We start from the raw sequence: 13233 nt of genomic DNA on the forward strand, positions 1-13233 counted from the left end.
GTTATATTATTTATTTATTTATTATTTTCATTGCAGGTTTGAAATGACGGCGACACTGCATGCAGACTACTTCATTAAGATGGAAGTGGCCTGCATGACTTCAGTGGTCCCATATTTTTAATTCACTAAAATCTGAATGGTAGCATTCGGGTGGAAAATGGGTAAAGTGGGACTTGAGGGGGAGAAGGTGTGGTCCTGATAAGCCATTTAACCAGAATTTTGCTATTTGGATTTTGATTCTCGCTTATTAAGATTTTTTGGCGTATAAGCCCCCTTAGTGAGTAACCCTGTAAATGGGCAGGTACAGCCTAAGACACTGCTCGCTCGTCTGCAAATGGCAGAACAACCTGTCAATGGCTCAAACCGCAGTGCACCAACCTGCAAGACAGTCTTTGCAGCTAGTTGTGCAATCTGGAATAATTGAATATTATTAGACAAGCACATACAGGCTTTTTAGATGCCTACCAATCAGTTGGAGACAACTCGAAGCAGACTTGCTTGTGTGATGTTGTTTATTCAATTACTGTCAAACTGATTTTGCAATTTGATCTATCTGCACCCTATCATATCGCAGAAACCTTCAAGCCATTGGCAGTGCTTTGTATGTGAAAGGGCAGACCCTGCTCTTATCTGTTTATTTCTGTCATGTTTTGGGCTCTTTTTATCTTGGTGTTTGATAGCACTTGGAAGACTTTACCCCCCTGAACATTGAACTTAATATAGATCTCGCAATACTGATCACATATAGTGATAAAGGGTTGGTTACTATGTCTCCGAAAACTAACCAAGATTCCATTACATAGACATTTAACCTGTCAATTAAAGCGGAAGTGTTGTATTTCTGTGTGGTCCATTTTTCCCCATTGAATTCTTAATAGTAAAGACTATTGGTATATGTGTTTTAACTTCACTAAGAAACATAAGTGCATATTAAATAATCCTATGAGTGAGATATACACTGGTTGCCTGACTGTGCCTTTACAGACCGCTGTTATGTCAGTGAAGTATGGTAATGTACAGTAAATACTCTTCTGTAAAGTAATCATTTTGTAAACCAGACAGTAATCTTATCTGAGATTAAACACATTTCCCCCTCTCCAAATTTTACGCAAAACATACTTTTGCTTAATTTTTGGAAAATACAGTTTTAAAACCTCTTTGTCCGAAATATCGATGGTTTCTACTACCTATAGAATGAGTGACCACATTTAAAATTAATATATTTGTTTAAATGACACTTTAATGTGTATCTGTGTGTAAAATGTAAACTCCTCATGATTTCATGAATTTAAAATTCTTCATGTTGATGTGGTGTGCATGAAAAGTGCTCCCCCTCTGGAAATCACCGTCCTGTTTGTTTTTAAATGGGGCCTGTGCACATATAACAACCTGCCACGGGATTTTAATTCATTTCTTGTTATTCTTTGTAATTGATGCAATTGCCCCTGGCACTGCCCTGCATGTGTTGGGACAATTCCTTCATTCCTGAAGCAGCACATTCATTCTGACTAATTTATTTCCTGCAGTAAATGCATTCTCCATATTTCATGTGCTGCCAATAGCATTAACAATTGTATGTATGGGAAAAACATGAAGAATTCCTCAAACTAAAAGGGTTTATTTGTTAAACTACAGATTGTAGTGGATTTGTCTAGAGGTGCATTGAATATGTATTGAAAGAGTGGGGTTTGTCTGTTTTAACTAATTACTGGACCCTGTGTGTAACATGGGCTGTATTCTATCCATTGCCTTTGGACACAAGTTTATTATCCCAGAGTAAATAGCTGCAGTGCAGTTCGTGTTTGAAGGGTTAATAAGTGCAGTACCCCGTGCTGGCCAGCAGGGTGTGCCCGAGGGCCGGAAGCACAGTATTAAATGTCTGTGTGTCTCCCAGGGCTGGCTCAGTGTGCTGAACTCTGCTGGCAGCTCAGAGATCAGGCCGGACCCAGACAGGTTCCAGGAGCCAAGATCGCTTTGCAGCACAACATCGGCATCGGGGGAGCAGTGGTGGTCACTCTGTACAGGATGGGATTCCCAGGCTCTGCATCCAGGTGAGAGAGAGAGACAGGGGCTGCAGGCTGCCATGGCCTTATTATATAATGTATACATTGTATCTCTCTCTATCCCATGGCCTTATTATATAATAAATACATTGTATCTCTCTCTATCCCATGGCCTTATTATATAATATATACATTGTATCTCTCTCTATCCCATGGCCTTATATATTTGTATACATTGTATCTCTATATCCTACAGCTTTGTAATATATATTGTATCTCTCTATCCCATGGCCTCACTCTATAATCTTTTATACAATGTATATAATTTATAGAACTATCTATCCCATGGCCTTATAATAAGATGCATTGTATCCCTCTATCCCACAGCTTTATTATATAATATATATACATTGTATATCTCTATCCCATGGCTTTATTATATAATGTAAACATTGTATCTCTCTATCCCATGGCCTTACTCTATAATATTTTTTTATACAGTGTATATAATTTATATAACTATATCTATCCCATGGCCTTATAATAAGATACATTGTATCCCTCTGTCCCACAGCTTTATTATATAATGTATACATTGTATCTCTATATCCCATGGCCTTACTCTATAATCTTTTATACAGTGTGCATTAAAAATCTCTCTATCTCATGGCCTTGTATATAATTTATATAAAAAAATCTCTATCCTATGGCTTTATTATATATTGTAGTGCATCTCTCGATTCCATGGCTTTATTATGTAATCCTTTTATACAATGTATATCATTTTATATAAATATCTCTATCATATGGCCTTACTGTATAATATAATTTTATATCAATATTTCGCTCTCATGCATGTGTCTGCAGTGTTTTATAAAGCTATTATTCAATACTGTATATTTCCAAACACCCAGCACAGAATTGCAGAGTAAAATCACATTGTGATATGTCAGATGTAGCTGTTATCTTAATGCATTTATAAATAGCAGACACTTGCCAGATTGACGGCTAATAACTGCCAAACAATGGTTGCTGTTTGCCCACCCATGGCCACTTAAATCCTTGGGCTCGGTGTTACTTTAAGATCACTATCCCTACAGGTGGGAGAATCATGTGGTATGGTTGGGAATTGTATTTATACATTTATTTTATTATGGTTTCCCTTTATTATCCATTCATGGATTAGATGGGTGTATGAATGAATGGCTGGTATGCAGGCGGCAAGCTGCTCCCTCTGTCACGTGTCTACACTGGGTGGAGAGGTGCATTGTGGGAAGATATTGACATAACTTGCATTGACACATGCAGAGCCTGATGTTACTGGGACAGAGTTCAGTTTGCTTTACATTCTCACGGAGTAGAGTGATGATTATATTTGTACAAGATTTTCTTCCTTTAGAAGTACAGTATTATTAGGCAAGCATTACAAAGTACATGTAAACTATAAACCAGTTTCAAAACCCCACGTGAAATAAATAAAGCTGTGCAAAATTGTAGGTGTTCACAGCACTCTACATTAGGGCGTGCGCCCAGAAAATGTTCCCTAGAGGGGATAGTTTGTTCCTTAGAGCAAAACAATGTCAATGTGGCTTTCTGGGGGGGGTGAAAAAAACAAAACATCCCAGGTCTCTTCAATGGGGGCAATTACTACACCAGTACCTGAGAAGATGAGACACTGGTTATCAGGATTTGAATGTAACTTACTTGGGTGCTCTTTAAGAGAAACCATCATTATAGGTAAAGCACAGCATTGGGTTAAATCAGTGGTTCAGGGATGTCAGAAGTACAGGACATATTTTCTTTTTATATAATTTTCTCTTTAATCTGTGCAATGAGACTTCTCCCAGTTTACATCAGGATTAACATTCATAAAGGCAGCACCCCTTCCCCCTCCCCCCCCCCATATTGATTACCTGTACTCCTACAACTCTGGCTGTCTCCACTTACAGCTCCATGATGTTAATTGTATGTGTTGTATAAAATTACTGCACTTGCCAGATGCTAATGTGTGCAATGAAGAGAATTGGAGGCTGGAGCAAGGAGTGGGGGACCCCAGTAGAAACTGCAATATTGGCTTGTGGGGAAAACGTTGAACTGAGTTGACAACTGACCTAACTGTATTGCTCTGTCCGTTGTACTTTTTATTAGTTGTTTGAGTTCATAAGATTAAACACAGCCCTAAACAGCAAACTTCTAAAGTACTAACTTAGTGCACTTGGACAAAAGCTATGTTAACTAATCCAGTCACACCATACCGTTTATGCAGTGTGTTGCTCTGTATACACCTATCTTACTACACAGAACTTTTCAAAATGCTACTTACAAATATATGACAAATAACACCTGTTTCTTATCCGCAGTACGTCGCGTATCCAGATGGCGCCAACAAGTGCCGAGGACGGATTTAAATGTCAGTTTGTGTTTAAGGAGATTGAGAAGAAGCTTGAAGAGGTAATTGAGTGCTAGAATAGTCCCATTTCTCATGTATAATGGTTTTAGAAGGGATCAGTTAAGGTGTAATCTGTAACACTGTAGCAATGAAGTGATACGAACAGTCAGGGTGAGACCATGGCATTAGCCCCATTAATGTGCTAGTTACAAACTCATATCAAAGATCGCAGTCCTAATCAGTCGGCAATCCACTGATAAGCTGTACAAGGTCTTCGTGCTGATCATAGTCCGGTTTCCTCTCGTGCCCTGGAATAAACTGTTACAAACTGATTATACACACTGCACATATAGGTGAAGGTTATTTGAAATCTCTATACCTGAATCCAGCAAGTATATTAAAACATTGGCATTACTTATGTGACGTTTGTATATCCCTCTCCCCCATTCATATAACATCAGGCTAAGGAGGCCTCGACACCTTTTCTTTAGGATGGAAAATGAAAGGGAAAGTCTGTTAAATGCATATTGTTTTCAATGTGCTTGACAGTAAAAATATATACAATTAAATTTCAACATTATTTTCCTAAAATCCTGCCTCTTCTGTAAGTTCTGCAGCTAAGTTGATATTCTGCTACAATGAATTTGTGTAGGTCAGTGGTCAGTGGTGTAATGTAGGGAGGACCCTGGTGCAATATATTATTTAGGCTCTCCCCTCTAACGCAAGTATTGCCTGTCTGTAGTACAACTCACATGATGCTATGCCAGCTGGAGATATACTATTTGCCCATTATTGCAGTGTTTGAGTGTTTGCATGTAATCATGTTTTTGAGTAAGTGTGTGCGTGTGTAGGGCACTTTTGTATGTGCTGTTGCCATTAGAATGCAGTAGTGTACTTCTATGTAATGTGTGCATTTAAATGCAGGGGTGCGTTTGTATGTAGTGTTTGCTTTTAACCCCTTAAGGACACATGACGTGTGACATGTCCTGATTCCTTTTTATTCCAGAAGTTTGGTCTTTAAGGGGTTAAATGCAGGCATGCATTTGTTGTGTAGTGTTGGGTTTAAGTAAAGGGGCGTTCGTATATTGTAGTGGAGCTTCAATATTTCAGTTAAGTATCTCTGCTTAAAAGGACACTATAGTCACCTGGACAACTTCAGCTTAATGAGGTTGTTCAGGTGAGAACTATAGCTGCCTGCAGCCTATCATGTAAACACTGTGTTTTTTGAGAAAATACAGTGTTTACATTGGAAGCTAGGAACACCTCCAATTGCAGTCACTCAGACTGCCGTCAGAGGGACTTCAGAGTTCATGAATGCCTAATTCGCATTTATCATGTTTGACGTCTTCACGCTTGGGTGAAGACATCAAACGTGCTATCAGCAGACAGGACATAGGAGGCACTATGAACGCGCCTCCTATGTCCTGTAGTAACCCAGGGGCCTGTCAGTGATGAAAGCAGACAATGTGGGAGTAGGCTGGAGCTGACAGGCAGGAGGATGCAGAGATCTGACTTCAAACAGTAAGTACACTTATTTTAAACATTTAGAGAGTGTGTGAGTGTGTGAGTGTAAGATAAAGCGAGATGGAGATAGAGCTGGAAAGAAATGGATAGTGTGTGTTTAACAATATTTATTTAAAATCTGTGTGTTTTTATACAAACACTATATATAGAGATTTCTCTATTTATAGTGTTTGTATACTAACTTTGGGCTGGAGGTTTGCCGTAGGAGGTGGGTGGGCATCGACAGCAAGCTGGGCTCTTGCTCAGCTCGTGAACGTGCATACCGCGCACATGCGCGGTAGAGCGCTGAGTTCATAGGGCGGCATTCAATGCCGCTCTATGAAGAACACGATTGGTGCAGTGCAAAGCCACGCATGCGCACCAGATCGCTATGAGTCTTCTCTACGAAGCGTCTGAGTCCTGCCACTTTGTCATTTTGACGAAAAAGGGGGCTCGGCCTGACAGGGAACTCTGCGCTGGAATGGAGGTAAGTGTTTTTTGTTTTTGTTTGTTTGTTTGTTTGGTTTTTAAATGATAAAGACTTGGATTGATTTATTTTTTAATGGGAAGTTCATATAAAAGCAAGAAAGAATGCTAGGGGACCTGTCTGTCTTGCTTTTATATGTTGACTAGTGATCCTTTAATTCCCTTTGTAGCTGGAAGAAACGCTGTTTAGTAAATATAGCTCTTTTCCCCAGTAACTAGACAACCCAAAGTTCTGGGAGTAAAACTGATTTTTATTGTCATAGCACAGTCTTATATACACCTATTCAACTCAGAGTAAGCCTGCCCTGTTGTTTCTGTGTCTGGAAGACAATAGAGTAAGTACTCGCTAAAACAAATTATCTCCCGGACACAGAGGACACCGCACAACTCCATAAAAATAAGCAGGAACACCAGAACATTATATATCCCCAGATAGCTCTGATCCGAGCGCCCATGTTGGCAAAATAGTGCCCGGATCTATGGAGAATAGGCAAATCGCCACCGGGGTAAATATTTGACCGGCCACTAACAAGGTCCATGCAGAAGTGTTCCAGAGTAAGTCTCTTTGGGCTGGTCAAGTATTGGGAGCTCCTGCAGACAATAAAGGGATCCTTCTGACTCTCAGGGAGCAATTCTTGCCTTCAGTCTATAGTACCTCCCCCTCAAATAGCACTGGCGGGTCGGTCAGGAAGTGGGGGAAAAACTGAAGTAAAAGTTGGCCAGGAAATGTGAGTAGGCGCGTCCGAGCCGGAGTGCCATAAGTTTATTGCAAAGTCTCGCTAGAGTCCTGGCCAGTCGGGGGAGAGAGGCACTCTCGAGTGTTTAGCATGGAGAGGGAAGGAAAGAGAGCTAGGGGTAGTGAATTAGTCTTTCCATGAAAAGATGGTGTAATAACACAGGGTTTGCCTTATATATTTTTGGCATATAATTCAGGGGAGTGTTTGTAATGTTTTCGTTTTAAATGCAGAGGTGTTTGTATGTAGTGATGGCTTTTAAATGAGTGTGTACATTTGTATTTTGGTGTTTGAATGAAGGGGTGTGTTTATACATAACTTTGGCATTTGACTGCAGTAGTGTTTGCATTTAATGTTGGCGTTTGATAAACTTACCCTGCTACATACATATTTACACAGATGCACACTCATACACTGACACACACGTATGTCATAGCTATAATATTTTTAGCCACCTACCTATTAACATACCTTTTTATGTGCTTGAGGGGGACTTCCAAGGGTCCTGCTGGGTGAGGCTGATTGAAGTGTGGAGCTGGGTCTCTTTGCTCTCCTCCTGCAGTTCTTCCTCCATCTCTGTCCTGCTCTGTGTGTAGTGGCAGCCTGGGAGAAAGGGACAGTCTCCCATGCTGCCCATACTACAGGGACCCGGTTGCGCTCTTCAAGGGCTGCAGTGCTCGGCAATACCCATCGGGTGGCCCTAAGTGCATGGGTTACCAGCTGTAGTTCTGCCACTGGTGTCGGTGTACCTGATTTGCAATTTTATTACACTTTCTAAGAGTAGGGCTACCCCAAGGGAAAACCTTGCTTGGAAATGGAACCAGAATGTGCCACAAGAAGATTAGGGAAAAGACAGGTCATTTGAATAAAGCACCCAGCCCATGAAGTAGTCCTATATCTGTGTAATGTTATCAATACATTTTAAAGTTACTTTTCTCATTAGACTAGTAGTGAAAAATGTATTCTTGTCTTGAATGGTAGATCCAGTTTGCTTTGTTGGCATAACTCTGTCCTTTTTACAATACAGTATATATACATTGTTATATTATTGCGCTTAACTTCTTGTTTTGTTTGTTTGACTACTGAAGGAAGGAGATCAATTCGTAAAGAAGATCGGTGGTATATTTTCTTTCAAAGTGAAAGACGGGCCTGGGGGCAAAGAAGGGACATGGGTGGTTGATGTGAAGAATGGCAAAGGATCTGTGTCCACTAGCTCAGGTTGGTTCCAAAACATACATGTGTCATGAACTAGAACATACAAGGATACAGCTGATTGTCAAAGGGCTTGGGGTTCTGGTTGTTGAATGAGAATGTTTTATGTCTTGCATTGTAAGCTTACTTGATCAGGGCTTTCATTAACAATTGTGTATGGTCATTTTTATATGCCAATTACTTGTCAAATCTCAGCATTCTAGAACTGTAAAGCATAGCAGAATATGTTGGCACTATATACCTAATAACCCATAGTACTGTCCATCTCTTTCAGATAAGAAGGCAGATTGTACCATCACTATGTCAGACGCTGATTTATTGTCCTTGATGACTGGGAAGCTCAACCCTCAGACGGTGAGTATTCAAAATGTGTTGCATGAATGAAAACCTCAGAACAGGATTTGAAATTAACAGATCTCATATTGGCTAGAAGAAATTTTCTGTACATTTTGTCTTTGTAAATATTCTGAGTTGTAAGGAATTCGAAGTGAAATTAAAATTCTAGATCAATACAACCACATTAGAAATATTCTCAAATTAACTGTTTTAAGTTTGCATACCTCCCAACTTTGAGAGGTATGATTTGTGTAACAAAGGGGTGAAAATGGATGTACCAGCCTGGAGTGAGTGCACCCAAGGCTCATTTACAGCCACTCTGGCCAGCGCACTTGGCGTTATTGAAGTTCTGTCTATGGGGTCAGAGCTCCAAAGGAGGTTGAGCACTTTCTATTGATGAATCAGTTGTCTCCGAAGTCTTAAGTCATGGAATAAACCAAGGACATAACTCCAAATTCAGGATTTTCCATTCTAAACCCTGAATAGTCGAAGTGTCTTATATTTTGTCAACATAGACAAACTCAATATGTCAAAAATAAATAAATCCCATTTGATTGCTTCCTCCTTTAGCTATTGTATCACTTTTGGGGGCCCATTTTTAAGTAATCTCCTCCATTGTCCTGGAATATCATTTCACGGTAGAATAGAAGCATTGTCTTTGCACTCTGCAAGGGATTCTGATGCGTCTCTGCTTTCTGAATGCAGTAGCTGCTGCACACTATAGAAACAAAGAATGTACTGAACCTAGTTTTTGAGATGTGGCATGCCTTTCCATTATTTGGGAATGGGGGCCACGGGTACCAGCATTTGCAGTGTTATCTCAGTGTTCTACATATTTGGTAGCTATCTGTCTGGCAGTATTCACATAGACTACATTTTGTACTCTATGAAGTCCATCCACACCATGTCTGGCATGACAAGTGGGACTATCAGACTATGTGTCTTTAATATACCATTGTCTTTAATATTCTTTCTCTTGCAGGCATTTTTTCAGGGAAAGCTGAAAATCGCTGGAAACATGGGAATGGCCATGAAATTACAGAGTTTGCAGCTGCAACCTGTGAAGGCGAAGCTGTGAAGAGATATCCATTGTTGGACCCCTTTTTAATTGCAGCCGGGATTGACTTATGTAGTGGATCATAATTCTATCTTCCTCCTCCATTTCCAGACAGGCATTGTGAAGCAGCATCGGTCCGGGAGAAGCGGGATCCATGTGTACTGGATGAACACACTTGTGTCTGTCTCTCTCTCTCTCTCTCTCTCTCTCTCTCTCTCTCTCTCTCTCTCTCTCTCTCTCTCTCTCTCTCTCTCTCTCTCTCTCTCTCTCTCTCTCTCTCTCTCTCTCTCTCTCTCTCTCTCTAAAGCATGAGTATTCTCTAATTATGCAGGATTGCTTGTGCATCGTACTGGGAACATGAATGTCTTTTTTTTTTTTTTTTGTACACACTTCTTGAATACATGCATTGACTCATGCTTTTGCATGATCTCTTTGCGTTTCCCGTATGCCTGTATATGTGGATTACTCTGCCCCACATCTGCAGAAACACGTGTAATACACGCCTGTCTAGCACTTAAAGGGTCTGTAAACTGATCGTGGGTTCCCATCCATGATCAAACATTTTCATCTCTGTGGACTGTCTTTTGCTTCTAGTAACTCTCTTGTCCTTTTTTCTAATAGAGTATTAATCTAATTTCAAAAGACAAAAAAATTACTTAATTTGAATAACTGTACCAGCTAAATACTGATTGCCCTGGTTAAACAGAGCAGACTGTTCCTCGGGAAGAGACTACCAGATCTGCCCTTTTTTGGGGCTTTATAGAATACTTGACTAATTTTGTTAATAGTATGAAAATATTAACTTTAATAAAATCTCAGATTTCCATGTGTTTTTTTTTTTGTTTGATTTTTTTTTTTTTTTTACCAGTGTATATTTTGTGTCTGTCTTAACCAGCAGAGATTAGGAGACCCCCAGGAACTTCTTGTCTACTTGCAACCACTGTAGCTATTCTATCAGTATCCAGCAGTCCTAACTTGATCAAGCAAAGCATTTTGGAACCAAATCCCTCTTGTGGTAATTATTGGTAATGCAGCACTACAGAGTGGACAGAAACATATGTTGGTCTAGCTATGTATGCATTAAGTCATCTATTCCCAGTGTTTTTCCTGGATGCCAAGAACCCCTTTCATACAATAGTTAAGGCAAATTGTAATGTGTAACATTTTGTACTCAGGGGTTAAACAGTTCCTGTGTATTGGGCCGTATTTGACTATATACACTATTTGTCTGCTTCATTCAGCTTATTTATGTCTACTCTACTGGCTGTCTCCCTGCTTCTCTCCCCCTCTCCCTTTTCCTCAGCAAAATTGGCTCAAACAAAAAAAGTTTTTGAATTGAGCTGCATGTGTACTTGGCCAATATTTGATCCTCTTAGCAGTAGATGTCCATTATCATCATGTCTGGTCAATACCACTCTGATATTCAGGGTGCATTAGTGTTTCCTCAAACTAATGGGATACCAGGCATAATGCACAATGTGATGGTGATATTAAATATGAAACAACCGGGATGGAACCCAGTTATCGAGCTGTGATTTCTCATTAGAACATGTCCTGGAAAGGCTTTGTCTGATCTGGGAAAATATTTGGTGGCTGTTTTGATAAAAGGATGTCCGACCAATAGTGTCTGGTTCTGAGCTTGATTCAGGTGAGAGAAAGTTCCCACATTTTCAAGATCAGGTCTAAGGATAAATTCACATGAAATTCAGATGGAGTCACAAGTCTCCATAGTATATAGACCGAGAAACAAGCAGGTTTTAGCAAGACAGGAAAAGCATAAGAGACGCGCAGGTCTCTGATTCATTTTAGTTGAATACAAATATTTAACAAAAAGGGAAGGAAAACACGGAGTGACCTCCACATATAGCAATGTGGATAACTGAATTTCTTGAAATTATAAAGCAAAATGGGCCGTGAAATTATGGCATCTCCGAAGAAGAGGAAACAATTGGGGGTCAAACAATAGTATTTATACTATATAAATCCCAGATTCTGCACAACACATCAAACTCGAACACAATGCACTATGTATGCGGCAGAATATCCAGTGTAAACAATGGACACCATATCAAATCTAAATAATACAAACATTATTTTTTATAAATATATATTACTGTACACCAGGGGTATGCAACCTTCAGCACCCCAGATGTTGTAAACTACATCTCCCCTTATGCTGTGTTAGCATTATGGTTGTAAGAGACTTATGAGAGATGTAGTGCACATCTGGATAAAAAAAAAATACTTTTGGAACAATAGTTTTTTGTTCTAACAACAAATCCAAATGTTTAATCATTTGCAAGCAAAATACTGTACCCTCCATGTGTTTAAAACTGGGTCAGCACAGTGCATCTGGCACACATTGTACGAAGTCCAGGATCAGATTTATGAAGTCCAAATATGTTGCCCTGAAGAGTATAGAAGGTAAAAGAAAAAAAGAAATGTATTTCCTTCCAAATGTAGGGCAGCAGTCGACATGCCGTATAGTCCACAAATAGCACAGTAGCATTTGTGTTAAACCTAATTTAAAGTCCATAGTATATCTATTTGAAATATTTGTTTCATGGCTCTTACTCCATCCATCAGATCCAGTCCATTCACTAATCCAAAACCAGGCTTCACATTGATACATTGAAGCAAAACAGAATTCTAAACTTTTTTCCATTTATTAAAATTAAATTCCATAAAACTGCAAAAAGAAGCCTGTGGGCGGCCACTGCAGTGTTAACATATTTTGTGCAATAGCATATGAAATGCATTATCATTGTAGCGTCTTACCCCAACTCGCTTTCTGCTGTTTTCTGTCTGACTTTTTAATGTGCTGGCCAACCGCTATATAATATCTCTTAAGCTACCAGTGGGCAAATCCTACGCAAAATAATGCCATTGTAAAAAAAATAAAAAATCAAGTGATCGAAAATTAGCAAATCTGCCGGATGCACGGAGTCCTGATTTGGTTAGTTAAACTAGTGCTCAATCCGACCGGATTTGGCTTTAGTAAATATGAGATTTGAAACTGCAGACGGATTTCGGTCATTTTTTTTTACAACCAGGTAATGTTTTTTTTGTTTTTTTTCATAAAAAAGGGGAAACTTGTCTGAGCAAAGAATAATCTTGTGATTATTTTTACCTATTAAAAAGGATGGTGGAGCTCTGGGGGGCAGCATGTTCACATTGAGTGGCGTACTTACAGTGGGATCTGAGATGTGGCCAATGATTTTACTATGCAAACCATGTCCATTCCATTATTATAAACATTCAGCACAGTATGTATGTTACATTACTGCACAGGACACGATATTACTGCATTCAGCGCAGTATGTTACATTACTGCACAGGACACGATATTACTGCATTCAGCACAGTATGTATGTTACAATACTGCACAGGACATGATATTACTGCATTCAGCACAGTATGTATGTTACATTACTGCACAGGACACGATATTACTGCATTCAGCACAGTATGTATGTTACATTACTGCACAGGACACGATATTACTGCATTCAG

The 13233-nt window shown here is 39.5% G+C and overlaps 1 protein-coding gene across 2 annotated transcripts in view; it reads left to right on the top strand.

Moving 5' to 3' along the window:
- Nucleotides 1–10550, top strand: part of SCP2 (sterol carrier protein 2) — a 29509-nt gene extending 18959 nt beyond the window's left edge. The window contains exons 12-17 of one of the 2 annotated variants that reach the window (XR_010084075.1): nt 1895–2051; nt 4364–4454; nt 8204–8333; nt 8602–8681; nt 9646–10210; nt 10241–10550. Coding sequence is in view for 1 of the 2 variants with exons in the window: in XM_063427838.1 (XP_063283908.1) it covers nt 1895–2051; nt 4364–4454; nt 8204–8333; nt 8602–8681; nt 9646–9741 (554 nt within the window). In the remaining variant the exon portion in view is untranslated. Of the gene's footprint in view, nt 1–1894; nt 2052–4363; nt 4455–8203; nt 8334–8601; nt 8682–9645 lie in introns of both variants that reach the window. The other variant, XM_063427838.1, reaches the window with a different exon arrangement.
- Nucleotides 10551–13233: the final 2683 nt, after the last annotated feature.

The sequence above is a fragment of the Pelobates fuscus genome, chromosome 7, assembly GCF_036172605.1.
Source record: "Pelobates fuscus isolate aPelFus1 chromosome 7, aPelFus1.pri, whole genome shotgun sequence".
NCBI classification, from domain to species: Eukaryota; Metazoa; Chordata; class Amphibia; order Anura; family Pelobatidae; genus Pelobates; species Pelobates fuscus.